The sequence below is a fragment of the Schistocerca piceifrons genome, chromosome 4 (genome assembly GCF_021461385.2).
Source record: "Schistocerca piceifrons isolate TAMUIC-IGC-003096 chromosome 4, iqSchPice1.1, whole genome shotgun sequence".
Taxonomy (NCBI): domain Eukaryota; kingdom Metazoa; phylum Arthropoda; class Insecta; order Orthoptera; family Acrididae; genus Schistocerca; species Schistocerca piceifrons.
Window position 1 is genome coordinate 441109426 of NC_060141.1, and position 17671 is coordinate 441127096.

General features: G+C 40.7%; 1 protein-coding gene across 1 annotated transcript in view; it reads right to left on the reverse strand.

Annotated features, from left to right (window-relative positions):
- LOC124795903 (hemicentin-1-like) overlaps nt 1–17671 on the reverse strand; it is a 441143-nt gene that overhangs the window by 342030 nt on the left and 81442 nt on the right. The window contains exon 2 of the mRNA XM_047259982.1: nt 2703–2847. Within this exon, the coding sequence (XP_047115938.1) occupies nt 2703–2847 (145 nt within the window). The remainder of the gene's footprint in view (nt 1–2702; nt 2848–17671) is intronic.

Below are 17671 nucleotides of genomic sequence, written 5' to 3' on the forward strand. Positions count from 1 at the left end.
TTAGAGGTGTAGAATGAGCAGTAGGGGCGAAAGGCTGCTTCTGTATTTTCACACCAATTATAATGCGCTTCCTTCTTGGTCTTCCAGTCTTAGTGTTCCCTCTCGGTTCTTGTACACATTGTACGTTACCCGTCTTTCTCCATAGCTTAACGTTCTTTTTCTTTGGACATAGAACGTCTTGCACTACATTACATTGTTGAATGTTATTTCCATATAGACAAACCTATGAATGAGTTTTGATTTTCCATTTGTCTTACTTCCATTGTCCACACCAACGTCAGAACTGCATCTCTGATGTCTTTATCTTTCCTGAAGATAATAATCTTCAACTAACATTTCCTCAGTTTTTATTTTCCATTCTCCTATGTATTATTCTTGTCAGCGACTTGAATGCATGAGCTGTTAAGCTGGTTGTGTAGTAATTCTCGCACTTGTCGGCTCTTGTCATCTTCTGAATTTTGCCGGCCGCTGTGGCCGATCGGTTCTAGGCGCTTCAGTCCGGAACCGCGCTGCTGCTACGGTCGCAGGTTCTGCCTCGGGCATGGATGTGTGGGATGTCCTTAGGTTAGTTAGGTTTAAGCAGTTCTAAGTTCTAGGGGACTGATGACCTAAGATGTTAAGTCCCATAGTGCTCACAGCCATTTGAACCATTTTTTTCTTCTTCAAACTAAGGTCGATGTTTATTACTAGTAGACTTCCGTTATCCAGGAATACTTCCCCAGTTCTAGTCTGCTATCTGTGTCTTCCTTGCCTCGTCTGTCATTTATCATTTTACTTCTTTTACATGATCAGAAGGCGACAAGTATAGAGAGTGTCTTCACATATCTCAGTTTATGCTAAGGAGATTCACTTTTATGTTAAGTACATTGTCCTACCGGAAGAAGCATGTTTCCCTGGTAACTCTCACGTCCTCTAAAGTAGTTTTTATCCATTTGGTCGAGAACACTTTCGTTACTCTTTTACGCTATGCAACGTATAAAATGAGATTTGTCATTTCGTCATCGAAAGCAAATATCCGGTGGCCTTCCTGGTGGATGAATAAAATTATTCTTTTGTCAGGAGGAACAAATATCGATTATTGCCATTAAGACAATAATGGCCTTTACATGCTGAACCACCCGTTTCTTCTAAATCAAGGAGTCTGATGAACTTTCATTAAATTTGGATAACTTCTTTTGGTAGTAAATCTCTCAATACAAATAGTTTTATGGCTCGCTGGTATACAGTTGACCAAAATTATCGAAAGAGAAGGAATGCCTATAAACAAACGTATTTCGCAGATCAAGGTCACATTTTCCTTGTGTTAATGTTCAACTTTTGCAATCATAACAAAAATTTCATGGATTATCAACGGAATCACTGTTACGGGTTCAGACATTGTAATCCTTCCTCCTACAAAATCATGGTGTTGTCGCTCACTAAGATGATTCTGGTCACTTTTAAACCGATATTACATCCTGTATACACTACTGACACTGTTAACGCACCGAGGAGTCCGTTTGCTTAAGCTGTGTACCAGCTAACCGCAATTACTTTGGTGAAAACGGAATCCGACTCAGCTGAAGGCAATGGTGCAACACCACGTAAGTACCGAGGTAAACTCCTCTACACGCATAAATAAATAATAAAATCCAAGTGTTAGAGATAAAGAGTTTTGTGGGAAGTAAAGTAAATGGTACGAGAAATGAAGACGATCTCAGCAGAATTGGCAATTAAAGGGATACATGGAAATATTGAGAGGATGACAGGAATTGTGTTATGAGATCAGGGAATTACCTCCATGGTACTAGAGTGAGGTGGAGGTGAGAAAAAATGTAGGGGAAGACAGATATTGGAATATATCTAAGAAATAGCTGTGGACGTCGGATATAAATATTTTTAATAATAACGATAATAATAATAACAATAATTGTTTCTTGCAGCTCAGTGACCCCCCTACAAGCCTCTGAACTGGGCAACACGTCAGCGACTTGCGCGTCTTAAACTACCCAAGTTATCCTACCGGGGAACAGGGACCTACAATTAAACATGGTATATTCAGATCACTGAAATGTGAAAGCTAGATTAAAGACGAAAAATGTCCGTGGTTCAACCGGGATTTGATCATCCGACCTGTCGGTTTCCATTCACGCGCTTTACCGCCTTCGTTCTACTCTCCTTCTATCCGTTCCTTTGTCCTTTCTCTTCACTAAACACCGAGCGAGGTGGCGCAGTGGTTAGACACTGGACTCGCATTCCGGAGGACGACGGTTGAATCCCGCGTCCGGCCATCCCGATTTAAGTTTTCCGTGATTTCTCTAAATCTCTCCAGGTAAATGCCGGGATGGTTCCTTTGAAAGGGCACGGCCAACTTCCTTTCCCATCCTTTCCTAATTCGATGAGACCGATGACCTCGCAGTCTGGTCTCCTTCCCCAAGCAACCCAACCCTCTTCACTAATTGAGCGCGGATGTCGCACAATCTCTCTCAAATTCCAATTAAGAAAACTTCAGTCACTTTTTTAATTGCAGAGGATGGGCAATCTCCCGAAAGAAGATGCTGAGCTACGGTGCCGGTACTAGTAGAACACCAGGATTAGTGTGATACGAACAAATTAGCACAGGGCAGTAAAGTGCTGGTAGCATCAAACCAGCCAGAAGACTGATTCCACCCCCAGGTAAAAGCACTGCAGTGGCCAGCAGCTGCACCAGTGCGGGTACTCACAGTAGACGTCGAGTCGCCACGAGTCCTCCTCGACGCCGCCCCGGACGTGGCTGTTCTCCGCGCGGCACGTGACCACTCGGTCGTGGTCACTGGCGCCCGCCGTCAGGCGCAGCGTCGACACTGTCTCGTTCAAGTCCGGAGACACCTGAGGGCACACAAACACAGCGTATCTGTCAACAAGTTTCAGTAGTTAGCTTCATCATACACGCAGCCTAGCAGACGAAGAAAATGAAATTTGGTACGACAGGTGGGAGCGGCTTAACCCGTAACTCACGCGGAGTGGTCCCTCAGACAGCGCAAAAGTTTTCGAACTCGCTCTCCAGAGTCGGTTCTGGCAAGTGCTACTACACTCTCTCTACCTTTCTTAATTTCCCAACCCTACAATGTTCAGTTGTTGGTTGCATTACCAGCTTGTTTGTTTGTTGACACATATTGTTGACACTTATTGGGATCTCCTCGTAAACTACGTAACTTCTTCAGCATAATATGCAGTGTGTCTGCAGGTACGTGTCAGTTTCAACGATCCCAAGTTTGACGTAATTGGGGGAAGAAGTGTGTAATATAGATCAAGGCACAGAAGAAGTGGGCGACGATTTTTCAATAGCCAGCGATCACTGTTAAGCTAACAGAGGATCATTTTGAAGAACTACTTCAGGACAGCTATAATGAAGACCTTTCTCTTTCTCCAAAAAATAAAGTGTTAGTGAAAATCAAAGCGTTACGACTGGTGATAAAGAGAAATGTAGGTCCCAGCATTGAATTTCAACCTTGCGGGCTTTCTTTTTATCTCTGTCGAGGGCGATTGCTATGTGCGCCGGCCGCTGTGGCCGAGTGCTTCTAGGCGCTTCAGTCTAAAACCGCGCGGCCGCTACTGTCGCAGGTTCGAATCCTGCCTCGGGCATGGATGTGTATGATGTCCTTAAGTTAGGTTTAAGTAGTTCTAAGTTCTAAGGGACTGATGACCTCCGATGTTATTATGTCCCATAGTACTCTGAGCCATTTGAAGCATTTGAATTGATATGTGCAAGTTTAAGTCTTACAATCTATTTTTTTGTGAAAATTTATGTGCTACTAGAATATATCAATTTTTGAGGATGTACAATTCAGTTCTATCATTTCCTTATGTGCACTGATTAAAAAACTCAGTTGTGATTTTGCGTGATAAAAAGTAGAGTACGGCAGGCTTTACTTATTACAATAACATAAACAAGGAGTATTAAAGGAACACAAGTAAATAGAACAAAAATGTTACACAACTTAAATTAATAGTTTCAAATCATTTGAACCATAAACTTGGTTTAAATATAGTGTCCTATAGACTCTACCTTGTAGTACATATTGCAGAAAAGTCACCTCGTAAGTTAAAGTTTAAGTAAGATTCTGGCCCCTTTTGGACCCAATATTACACCCAGTGTACCACTGCCGACAGTGTTAAGACGGTTAGGAATGCGTCTACTTAACCAACAAGGAGCAACTAAGGAAGTGCAGTGTCTGCGTTTTTAAGAAGTACGATACAATTTTCCTTTGCAAATGCATCATGTCTGAAGGAACATTTCATAGTACTTCATAACAACACAGGCACATATATATCCTATTTATCCGACGGTCCCAGGCAGCGACTTTAAAATAAATTATCTTCCCGCTGGGTGACCGCTCACATAAGAAGGAAAATACACGTTGGAGTCACGGTCCGGCATAATGTCGTCATTCCATTATACAGCTGACATTTGTCTGTAGTCGCAACGGCCATTGCATTTCATGTAAACCGTAGTTACTTTGCTAAAAGCAGAGTCCGACTCAGCTGAATGCATTGGTGTAATAAAGAGGTAAACAACGATTACGTAATTCCGAGTATAACACTTAAATTTGCGCACAAATTAAGGGAAAAGTGTACTCATTCCCCAGCCTTCACAATGACCAACGGAACCCCGTTTGATCTTCGCGAAACGAAGATTTATTACATTTATTTAATTTCTTAAAAATTGTACTTGTCTCTTTTATCCACCAAACGGTCTAGCTTTATGAATATGATGGCAAACGAATAAACGAATAACAAAGAACTAGCAGCACATTACAGGCTACTGAATATAATGAGAAGCCTGAAAGCCGAACAAAGGATTTGGTAGAACAATTTCAATAACTGACGTCGTATAAGGTCGTCTTTATTTATGACAAACGGTTTCGAGAGATATAACCGTCGTCTTCTGGGCTTCAGAGAACTTTTGTTGCAAAATTTGTTCATTGTGAGTAAGAAACTCTTGACATGTTGCCATTAATAGGATAAAATGTAGCATATTTTATCCAGCATAATGACAACATGGCATGAAGTTCTGACTCACAGTGAACTGTTTTGTAACATAAATTACAGTTATATCAGTCGAAAGTGCCTGTAAAAAATAGACAAATTTATGTGATCTTGGCTATTGATAACTTATTTAACAAATAATACGTAGATCGCTCCTCCTAATTTCATTACACGAGAAAATTCAATCAAAAATAGATTTCTAATAAAAGTCTTATCTCTGGAAGATAAATGAGAAGTTAATTCTTCTTCTGTTTATGCTTTACTGGATTTAGCATCCATAAGAGTTCTAATACAGACTAACCAGGTATAAAATTCCATGTTGAGGTTGGCACATACTTCTTAGCAAGCTTCATGATGTCTCTATATTTCGTAAGTTTACATGACAGAGGTACTTTATAACGATTTTCCTCATGAAATATCAATGTAGATGAGACTTTGTGAATTACGAAATTATGGTAGATAAGTTGTGATAATGCGAACTATATGCTTGTGGTTAGTGGAATATTTAAAGTATCTGTACTTTGAAACAGTAAACATATCATCGTCGGCACTCTTAATGTTAAAGTTTTTTTTTTAGGAGAGTCGATAATTCTGTACTTTACATACACGGAGATGAGCCTCCAAAATTACCTGCGTTATGTTCTACTTCTCCCTTATGCCAGAATCTGACTACAGATTTTTGCAATGACAAAGCAAATCACGGACATATCAGGTTCTTGTCTCAAAAAGCTGATGTTAACAACTCCATTCAATATGTTATTCTGATTGGGTCCCATGGGTAAGTGTCATTATTTCACCATACGCAATGGTTGAAAACCTGATTTTCGGGAGAAAGTGGGCATACTTGGTCATAGAACCAATGCCTCCAGTTTACGTCCTTTCGGCGCCAGCATCAGGTACAACAAAGCCAATGTTAAGAAACGCAATTGTGTCTCCCGGAACAGGAGAGGATTAAAGTGGAGCGATTCTGGTCACTATGTCTCGCAAGATTGCGCAGCTGCGCGTAGGACTCCAGTTGGTATCACTTTAACAATTACTAACTTATTCATTTCCAGTTAGGATTAGGTTTGACGTGACATTAAACCCGAATATTACATCCTTCGATTCTTCCTTAGGAATGTGGCGTACCTACTGAGTAGTGGGAAGAAACTAATCAAAGGAACTCCAAGCCCAAATGAATAAAGAGGACCTGCAGATCTACTTGGAGGAAACTAAATAAAAAGCCAGGTCAGAAATGACTAGCTGTACACTAGGGGAAAATCGAGGTATCCAGAAAAGTGCAGGTATCTAAGAGGGAACCAGACACTGCTAAGGTCGGTGATTTCACATTTTATATCAACAAGAAGAGAATTGTGGACCAGCTGACAAAGTTGTTTCCAACAAATGATGTCTGTCACAGACAGGGTTGTGCAGTTGTTTCATCGGAGACTTAGTACTTGTATAGAGCTTTGTCATCAGTTGGAATTGGCTGAGCGAGGTGGTAATACTCAAAGAAAACAAGATCATAAGCATGATCTTACCTCTAACAAGAATGGAAAGTTTAAAAGCTAAAAGTTTGCCAAATTGTACTTTTCTGTGAAAAAGCAACTGACAGAAGGTTTCTTGCCTTGGTAAAAAATTACTTTAGAGCCTGCATAGAGCAACGAACCCCATTTGGACTTAATCTATATTTAAATATAAACGTCTTGTATGTGCGCGTACTGACAGACTTTTCTTCATAACCACCCACTCCCACACACTCGTGGTTGTGGTGCTCCATAGCGCTTGGCCTCAAGCCGCTAGTAACGGAGTTAGGTCCCGGTGCATGGCAATGGGCGACTGTGGCGAGCAAAAATCCGCGAAATATGGAGAAATAAATACTCTTAGGAAGAGCTACATAATCTGACTTACGAAATTTACCGTATATGTGAAAAGTCGTCTATTGTCTCCGTCACCCGTTATAATAAAAGGCTTGCGGGGCTTCATCGTCCAGACTCCAATAACGACCATGTAATATCAAAATAGATCAGATTTAGTATGCCTGCACGTTTTCGTCAATCATGCTTTACCGACGATCAATAGAGAAACAAAGAGAAAAATGTAAATGCATTCAAAAATTAAAATATTCGTAACGAACAAATGAAGAATCGAACGGTACACTGCAGTGATTTGGACAAACATTTCGCTTGTTTTTCGGGAGTATAATTTAGCGCGTTTTCGTCAATCACTTCGTTTACTTTTCTTTTGCATTATTTTTCGTGAGTAAAATCCTTGGCACTGTGGAGTTACCTACGATTAAATAACACTGTGTAATGTAATGTTAGAGCAACTAGGGATGGAACAGGCTGATGATTGTAAAGTTTATTCAGTAATATGGTAAAGGTTTAAACTGATAGAGAATAGAGCTTTTATAAGAGAACTAAGTGTTCCACATCGCCATTTATATTGAGATATCTGCCAACCACAATAATCCACTTCCACGCTCCACAGTACCTATGAAACACGTTGAGAACTATCACCATTACGTTTCACAATGAATGAAACAATAAAAACATTTTCAAATATACGCTAAAGGTCGTAGGACATACATTATTTAACTTTCTCTAAGAGTATTTATTGCACCATATTCCGCAGGTTTTTGCCCTCGAAATTCAGCCACTCTCAAGCACTGTGACCAAACTATCTTACCAACAGGAAAACTGAGTTCATAATATCCTTAATGAGATACGAATCTGTATGCATCTCATATCTAGAATAGTATTCATACGTTCTACCGTGCCATATATTGTGAGTCGGACAACGTCGGGTTTCTCAGTTAGTTTCTACATGAAACCCCCTGTGTCCCTGCATCACTGTGCAACAACAGTTCATTACAAATGAAGACAACCAGAAAAGTGATATTTTTACAAGAAAGGCGAAAACCGAAAGACATAGAGTGGAGAGGTAAAGGAAGCTCGCGCAAGACGAATGCGTGCGTACTGAGTGAGAGTTACAGATGAAAGAACGTAACGATTGTAGTAAAGCAGTCCACGGCTGGCAAAGCGAAAGAAAAAGACAGAGAAAATATTCTGATTAACTTACTGCAGGAGATTACTGAAGAAAATCAGCCATAAATAATGAATGAAATGTAATCTAAGACATTAAATATTAATAAGAAATTATGCATACTTAGGCATCAACAGTCAAACGTATGGAAGTTCTTTGAATCATAAGGAAAGAAGACATTACTCTGGCATAATTGTAGTGATAAAAGCAAGTCTACATGGATGTTTATGATACCAAAAGTGTGTTTTTGAGATACGAAGCGCCACAGGAAGGGGTCTCAGAATGAAAGTGCCCTCAGTATGATGTTATTGAGTCAGTAACAAGATACCGTCATTCAGAGTTTCAACTATGAGAGGTACACAGAGCTTAAGACCTAAGAAAACCGAATCATGTTAGACATTTAATAATATAATTGACTGTGTTGGATAATAAAGAAACAAAGCTATAAGTGGAGAAGAAACTTTAGAACCATTGGAAGGGAATGACTTCGTCAGAAAGAAAATTGTTGCCACAAGAGTGTAAAGGAGTAATAATTATTTGTCGCACTCACATTCACGGTCACATAATGGACCCCTTACAACATTGTCCTAAGGTACAATAGAAGCCGCTCCATTTGGTATAGATCATCAGACATATGTAGTAGAGTCTTTCTTGGATTAAGACCTGAAGCCCTATGCTTGCTGAGTTTACGTTGTATTTGTCACTTGCTCATGTTTTATTTCCTAGGTTGAAGAAAAATTTAGTGTCAATTAGTCTATATTTCTTGTTTCGTTGTTTCGCAGAACGGTAACCAGCTTTCGAAAATTCACCACCTCCTTCACTTTTTTGGTCTGACATCGATTAAAATTTGAACCGACTAACATCTCCATTCTATGGAACATTCTACGCAGATGTTGACAGCACTGCAGTTAGTTAATTTTTCCTTATCTTTAGTCACATGGTACAAATCGTCGAAACGGTAACATGTTCCCCATGAGGCTTTCCCCTTGCGTTGATATTTTACCACGCAAATATCACTTCTTCGAAAAACTAATTAAATATCTATGACTGCCACCTTTTCCACGACTATAATACGTTCTTTAATGGGCTCCTCACTGTGCTCGATTATACTTCGTAGTACTACTATTTGCCTCGTGTTCCCTCCCATTCATCTCAGACTTTCGAACACTTCATTTCTAAACATTGCAGCAATAACGTCAATATCTAACCTATATCTAAAAAAAAAATATTTTTAATTTCAATTCATGTGCAGTCCTCATTGTATCCTCATTTTCTGTACTTTTGTTGGCGGTACTTACTGTACTCGAAAGACGCGTATGATGACTGTTTACAAAATTACAGTTTTGAAACTGACTGTGTATAGAGTGAGATTGAAAATAAATTTACACATTTTCTTACTGCAGACAATATTACTGCAAAGTATCAAACAGATGGAATACTATATATGGATGTTGTAAATTCGGATAGTCCACATTAATTAAATGAGTGTAATGACTACTGCAAATACATCTTCTGTTTCCGCATTTCATTTAATTCTTTTCCAGGGTATTTAATACTGGAACTTCTTAATTCTTTCGTTTGTCACTCTTTTGCTTTATTGCCTAGAGTGCTGAATATCTATGACTTTTTATGAAGTAAGGTAATTAGCGATTACTTAATTTTGCATTTTGTGGGGAAATCTTAACAGAGAAATATGAAGATTCACCTAAAAACGAGGACGGATTAGTTCTGACTGCTCTGCTGCAGCCGCTGTAACAATCGAATTTTTCGCGCAGCTTCTTGCTTGTCGTTGGATTGTGTTTGGTCAACAATCGCAAAACCCTCTTTCATCTCACTGCCTGATGATGTTGCAGGTTTCCACCTGGGGAGGAAATGGAGAGCAGGTTGAATCGTGTCTGACCGTGTTTGCAACTACTTCGCAGCCAGTTCTTTGTTTCATGAAATACGGTTTTAGTAGTGCATTCTAACTGTGTGAATAGTGCTTGCAATATAGAAATTTATTATGGTCAAACGTCTACGAAGATATTATAAACGCGTTAAATGAGATTTTGCATCATGAATCTGAGGGCGAGCTGCTGGAGTCTTGATCCGGGGAAGAATTACCACCACTTGTAGTTCCATGTTTTTCAACAGAAGATGATGTTATTCCTCAGGATGTTCCGCTGAATACTGACGAGGAAGGTATGCATGTTTGTGTGTGTTTTTTGTAATAATTATTGTTCGTGTATGTGCAGCATGGACACAGATTTCCGTTTTAACGCTTATGTTTGTACATTGTTGCTTTCCTGAGTTTTTAGATCTCTTGTATTACATTTATGAAGTTGTTTTTGTTATTATGCTCTACAATATATTGAGTACCAACAAGCATTGGAACACTAATTACTAGTATTACAGGAACAGCTCCCTAAAAGGCTAAGTCAACTCGTGTCCGTGGGTACCGTTAACAACGAAGTGACCAAGGTTGTGGACTACTTCAGTTTATTTCAGGTAGAGATATTGTAGGACCAGATGGAACGACCTGGAAAATGAGAGTTATAGGTGGCTGTTCAGTTGCCATATATGGACAAAAGAAAGTTTTCAAAGACCATGCAAGACCATCTCCACAGGCAAAATGAAACGTGAGTGAGACTTGCTACAGTGCCTGGCATGTTAAAATAATGGACAAACTTTCGAAAGATGATTGGACTATTAACACTGAAAAACTGGATACTTTCGCAGCTATACTGTACGTCCGTAGAGCTGTAGGAGCGAAGAGCTTAGAACTAGACACATTGTAGTTAAATAAGTGGGGAAATAATTTGGTGAAGTCAACAATGGCTCCTTACAGATTGAGAGAGATAATGCGTTGCCTCAGATTTAATACTAGATCCACAAGATCAGAACAACTGAAAGAACACAAGTTTGCTTTGTAACCAGAAATCTGGTATGAGATCGTTGCAAGTGCACAATGTAGCTACTTACCGGGTCCATATATAACAATAGATGAACAGCATTTCCTTCAAAGTACTGTTGCAGATTCACACAGTTCATGGCCTCAAAACCGGACTGATATAAGCAGAAGTATTGGGAGACAGTAGATAAAGACTTCAAATATATTGTGAATCCTTTCACCTCCAGGAAAGAATGACACTAGGCCGAGTCACAAGCGCCTTAGCGATTTTGTTGCGAAAAATTTGATACAACCTTACCTCAATAAAGGAAGAAATGTCACATGTGACAATTTTTTCATTTCCTTGGCTCTGTCTGGAGCCTTGAAAGCAAATCCTAGAAGTCTAGTGGGCACTGTAAACCGATCTCGAACGCAAATAGCAGCCTATATCAAGAAGACAAAAAAGTCATACGTATATCATAGTACGGTTCAAGAAGAATAATACTATACTGACCGTTTACCACTGAGACAGCAACAACAATGTGCTGATTCTCAGTACTAAGCATAACTATGCCAAAATTGAAGATGATTTGCAAAAGAAGCCAAATACAGCTACATTTTATAACGGCGCTAAATATGAAGTGAAAGTGATAGACCAAATGACTCACAAATACTCTGCCAAAGCAGCATCGAAACGGCGGTCTGTTCACACATTTCAGAACTTGCAGGATTTGGATGGGATAAATGTTGCAACACGACGTGGCATGGCCTCACTGTTGTCTGAAGTACAGCTGGAAGTGGCGAGGGGGTGAGGGATGGGGGGGAGGGATTGACATCATGAGTCCCGCACGGCTGTCCATAAATCAGTAAGAGTTCGAGGGGGTGGAGATCTCTTCTGAACAGCATTTTGCAAGGCGTCCGGGATATGCTCAATAATGTTCATGTCTGGGAAGTTTGGTGGCCAGCGGTTGTTTTTAAACTCAGAAGAGTATTCCTCGACACACTCTATAGCAATTGTGGACGTCTGGGGTGTCGCACTGTCCTACTGGAATTTCTCAAGTTTGTCAGAATGCACGATAGACATGAAAGGAAGCAGGCGATCAGACAGGACGCTTACATGCGTGTAAAGTGTCAGAGTCCTATCTAGACGTATCAGATGTCCCATATCACGCCAACTGCATACGCCCAGTACCATTACAGAACCTCCAACAGCTTGAAAAACCCCCTGCGGACATGCAGGGCCCATGGTTTCATGACGTTGTCCCCATACCCTACGCGTCAATCCGCTCGATATAATTTGAAACGAGACTCTTGAGATCAGGCAACATGTATCCAGTCATCAACAGTCCAATGTTGACGGACCGAGGCGAGGCATAAAGCTTTGCCTCTAGCAGTCATCAAAGGCACACGAGAGAGCTTTCGGCTCCGACAGGCCGTATCGATGATGTTTCGCTGAATGGTTCGCCTGCTGACATTTGTAGATTGTCCAACATTGAAATCTGCAGCAAACTGCGGAAGGGTTGCACTTCTGTGACGTTGAACGATTCTCTTGAGTCGTCATTGGTTCGGCCCTTGAAGAATCTTTTCCCGGCCACAGTGATGTCGGAGATCTGATATTTTACCGGACCCCTGATATTCACGTTACACTCGTGAATTGATCGTAAGGGAAAAGCACTTCATGGCTACCTCGGTGATGCTGAGTCCCATCACTCGTGCGCCGACTGTAACACCACGTTCAAGATCATTTAAATCTTGATAATCTGCCATTATAGCAGCAGTAACCGATCGATCAACTGCGTCAGTTACTTGTCGTCTTATATAGGCGTTGCCGACCGAAGCGCCGTATTCTGCCTGTTTACATGTCTCTGTATTTTATTACGTATGCCTATAACAGTTTCTTTGGTGCTTCAGTGCATTTGTGCTCGTTATGTGATGGCAACCAATAAAGGCACCCAGCAAATGTGTGTAAGGTTTCTAAAATAATAAATGATAATTTTTCAGAAACTATTTTTGTTGATTTCATAATAAAATTTTCAGCAGTGCAAAGAACGGATTCATTAGTAGTGACAATAACCCACTGACACAAAATAACTAAAGGGAAAGATACACGGGCCACCAGTGTGGTTCTAGGTAAGTCCAAATATCAGCGGTTCTAATATTTAAGAATTATACTGTGAAATATTTTGTGCTATTACTCCCATATCATTCACAGAAAGCTTATAATTTTAAACCCAACATTTTATAATTTAGACATTAGAGCCGTAATTACAGAAAGGGAGCAAAAGTATTTGTAACAAATACTGTACAAACCCACATTAGATAATACACTTGGTCCAGTCCCGTTAATGTGCCCACTGGCTCCGTCAGCGTCAAAGTGCAATAACCGCCCACTGACTGCAGGCGGAAGCTCTAGTACTGATGGATGAGGGGAGGGGAGCGGGAAAGGGGGGGGGGAGGTTGAAAGATGTCAGAGGGACACAGAAAACAATGCAGTCGTTGCTGTTATGTTGAAACACAGTAATTTATCTAATGTCTAAAGAGCTCGATTATTGGCTGTCGAGACAAGAGTCGAAGCATTTCTCAAGTTGTTCAGTTTGTAAACCGTTCATGTGAAGCCGTTGTAAAAGTAAACCATGCATGGCATAACGGCACTACCCAAAACTGGCGCTTAGGCAACTGATGTGCACCGCAGCCACAGATGACAAAAATAACAGACCTGCAATTGTTGAGCAGCTCGCTGTTGAACTGAGGGGCGACCAACAGTGCTTTTTGAACGATAGTTCAGCGAACGTTACTGCATATGAGCCTCCGCAACAGGCACCTGTTTCATGCACCCATGCTGACTTTTACTCATTCGCGATAAGGGCTCGAATATGCATGCCAGTACCGTGACGGATTGTTGATTTAGTGGTGACAATCGGCATTTTCAGATGTATCGCCTGAAAGCTTATACCCTCCAACTAGTTTCGAAAATGTAGAGGCAGTTATGGCTCTGAGCACTATGGCAATTAACTTCTGAGGTCATCGGTCCCCTGAACTTGGAACTACTTAAACCTAACTTACCTAAGGACATCACACACATCCATGCCCGAGGCAGGATTCGAACCTGCGACCGTTGCAGTCGCGAGGTTCCATACTGAAGCGCCTAGAACCCCTGGGCCACACGGGCTGGCAGGCAGTTATGATCTGGGGATGTTTCGCGATTTTCCTCAGATGATCTCGTCATTACGGATGCGAGTATGCATGTGTTGCTGGGGAGCATGTACACTCCTACATGTAATTTGGTTTACCTTGAGATCTAATAGCAGGATAATACAACATGACCCACAGCTTGCACCGCACATGAGTGGCTGGTAGAGCACAAGGATGATTTTAGCCTACTCGCTTGGCCACCGAGCTCCAAGGATTTAAACCCAAAGAAGAACTTACGGGACCACCTCAGTCGCGCTGCTTGTGCCAAGGATTTTCAACCAAGAAACCCAGCGCAGCTGGCCGTGACATCCCGGGTCGATATGGCTCCACATTTCTGTTGGTACCTTCTAGAAATTCAATAACTATCTTCCTGCACGTCCCACAGTCATATGGGTTGCAAAAGATGGTAATTCTGGCTTTTAACAGATGATCACGTTAATGCGACTAGAGAGTGTACAACTTATTTATTTCTCCAGTTACAATGATAAACCATTTTTAAATTATACAGAATCATTTTCGAAGAAAATCCCTGAGTTAATATAATTTACTGTAAGAGTTTTAATTTTATATGCCTGGTGAAGGGGCAGCTGTAAGTGAGGAGCATCGACGTCACTCTTAACCTGTATCTTAGTTACGTGTCGCAAATTGTGGATCATTGACTTGAGATGACTTGGGCTCAGAAATAAATGCTATGGTGGTATGTAATTGTTATTTCCAAAATTGTATCGCAGCTAATATAAAATAAGGCTGTATTGACCGATGAGACTGGAAAAACTGAACGACATTGTTATGTGAAATGCATATTAGTGCCAGTGAGTATACGTAGTTAATTATCTTAACTTGCAATTTTGTTTGGATTTGCGTGGGTTGTATAAGTATGGAGCCATAAAAAAACCACAATGCCATGACTTGACTCCCCTCAGGGAAGCAGCACAGCTTCATGGCTGGGTATATGGACAATCCCAGAGGGAATTCTCAGAAGAAAATGTTGGTCAAAGTCACTCATTTGAGAAGACTTTCCATTTGAGCTACACAACTGGACACTGAGTACCCAACAGGCAATGTAGATACGATATCTTGTGGCGTAAGTCATCAAGTAGCGACTGTCCTCATAACTGGAATGTGGAGGGGAGAAATGCTGTTTTTAGATGGCAAAACTGTGGAGGAACACAGGCATTGGAATGCGTCCAGCAAAGACTGAGGATGTAGGCTGCATGTAGTTGCCTGAAGATGAAAAGGTTTGCAAAATAGAGGAATTAATTGCAGGCAAAATAAAAAAAGGTAGACCCAGGAAACACACTACTGTGGATAAAATGTAGAACGCTGTGTTCCTTTGGGACGTACAAGATGCCGCTGATAACATCCAGAAAACGGAGTTCGAGGTCTTAGGTTCAGACCCGTTCGTACTCATAGGATACCCTTGAAAGCTGGGTCCACAAAAGAAATGTTTTGCAATTTAAGAACTACCGAGATAGGCTAGTTTAAATAGACTGGGAGTTAGAGAGAAAAACTTGACTGCTGCTGAGGTCCTACCTCAAGGGTTACAGAATGAAACAGAGTGAGTCTGGGATGACTTTTGTCAGCACCAGATGGTAGGAAGTGTGTTACCGTTTAACCATCTGCAGAAATCTCAAGTAATGGGATGATCGTCTTTTAAAGAATCGCTTTTCGCCCGGCGTTTGGAATATCTGCAGCCCAGCCAAGCCAAGCAACTTAAGGGATGCAAAATGCAGCAGTAGGAGTTGAGCTGTTAAGAATCTGTCGACAAAAATTGATTGTTAATTCGGCATTCAACTCTTTGACTTCTTCATCTCAGGGAACTTTCAGTGTCAGACTTCTCCTCCACTGGTTTGCGATGCCGCCAGCATCCGTCTCCGATCAGAGCTGGACGTAGAAAGATATCCTGCTGACTCGAACTTACCCACGGTCACAGGTCGTTGATGCCCACCAATGGCTGATTCTGCAGCCGCTTCAGCCTCCACCGACACATGGGCATGGTGAGACCGAGCCACGACATTGAGATTGTCAGTAGGGACAGTAAAGTCGTTTTTATACAATAAATAATCCCTACTTTGACTAAGAAGTCTTACTTTCAGATTCGAATGAACAATTCGCTTCGAACTCAAGTCACAGATGGATTGCATTCCTTTCTCTAGTACTATCTGTGTTTTATATTAACATCACTAAAATGACTGTATAACTTCGTGACCATAGTCGTTTCATTTTTAAATGTGATTATTAGAATTCTATTCCATACCTTTCAGTCAGATGTCTAAAGGCTTTCCTTTAGAATAATTATAACTTGTCAGATGATTTATGAGCCACTTCAACGTAATAAACAGAATTAATTGTGATTATTGTTTCATTTAGTTGTCATTGAATTCATTATTCTGGTGGCTGTCGAAGTTATTAATGTCAGATAATAGGGCCAATTAGCATTTTTTCAGATCAGACAGTCCTACATCCCCGACCATAGCTAGCCGTCTACTGGTGTACTGAAGATGGTTTTACAGAAGGCTTTGCTTACTACTTCCATTGTTACTCTGGTCATACGATATATCTCTATTTTTCTTGAATATCAAAGCGACTAGTTTCGAAAAATTTCTCTGCAAAGTTATACTTTTCCATTAATATTTTAACGGATTAATAGTAGAGGGTGTCTTTCTTGTCAAATGACATGCGAGCTGCTTGTTAGTAACTATTAAACAAATGGTTCCGTGAAGCAAATTCTTTATTTGTATGGAAGCTCTTTCTCGTTTTTTGGCTTTGAGTCTGTGGCTAACTGTTCCGCAAACGCGTACAGGGAAGTAAATGATGTCAGGTAAGTAGCACATAAAAATAATTTCGTGAATATAAAACTGACATTTAAACTACACAATAAAAACCAATACTGACAATCGGAAATGACTGTTCAAAGCAGAAATAAGAATTTCGTAGTGCATAATGGTGCGTGATGTGTGTCCATTTGCTCGGACAGGCTGTAAAAGACATTAGACAAAATGGAAAATTGAACATCTCTCTATCCTATTTCATTCAGGAGAAAACAGAGTATCCGTAGATTAACTTAGAACTCATCCAACACATCTAGATTCACGAGGTTAAAGATATTTCTTGTAGTGTTCCGACAAGATGTCATAGCAAACCTGGGTTGTGGTTTCGTCGGACGTGCTTCAGCAAGCTGCCCTTCAGCTGCAGAATTGGCGGTATTGTGGTTGGTTTCGGAGGGTTCTCTAATAATCTCTTTGCTGTCTAGATAACGTTGTAACTATAAATCGAAACTACTTTTCAGGCCAGTTGCATTTCAGGCACCATGTTCAATGTGAAGTAACATAGAAAGTTATGAAACCGTTAATATTTTGTAGCACTGCTTTTAGTACGTTGTTAACACAGCGCTGCTCGAAACGAACGTGTAACTGCTTTATATAATTCACTGACCAAAAGCGAGGTACCACGTAACGTCAGCCTAGATGTTTCATTCACAAAGCAGCTGACGTCATCTCACCACTGCTGACGTAGTTTAGTCTGATGACAGAACTTCACAGAAAAGCCTATGGGCTCTAGAACTGTGATGCCTCAAAA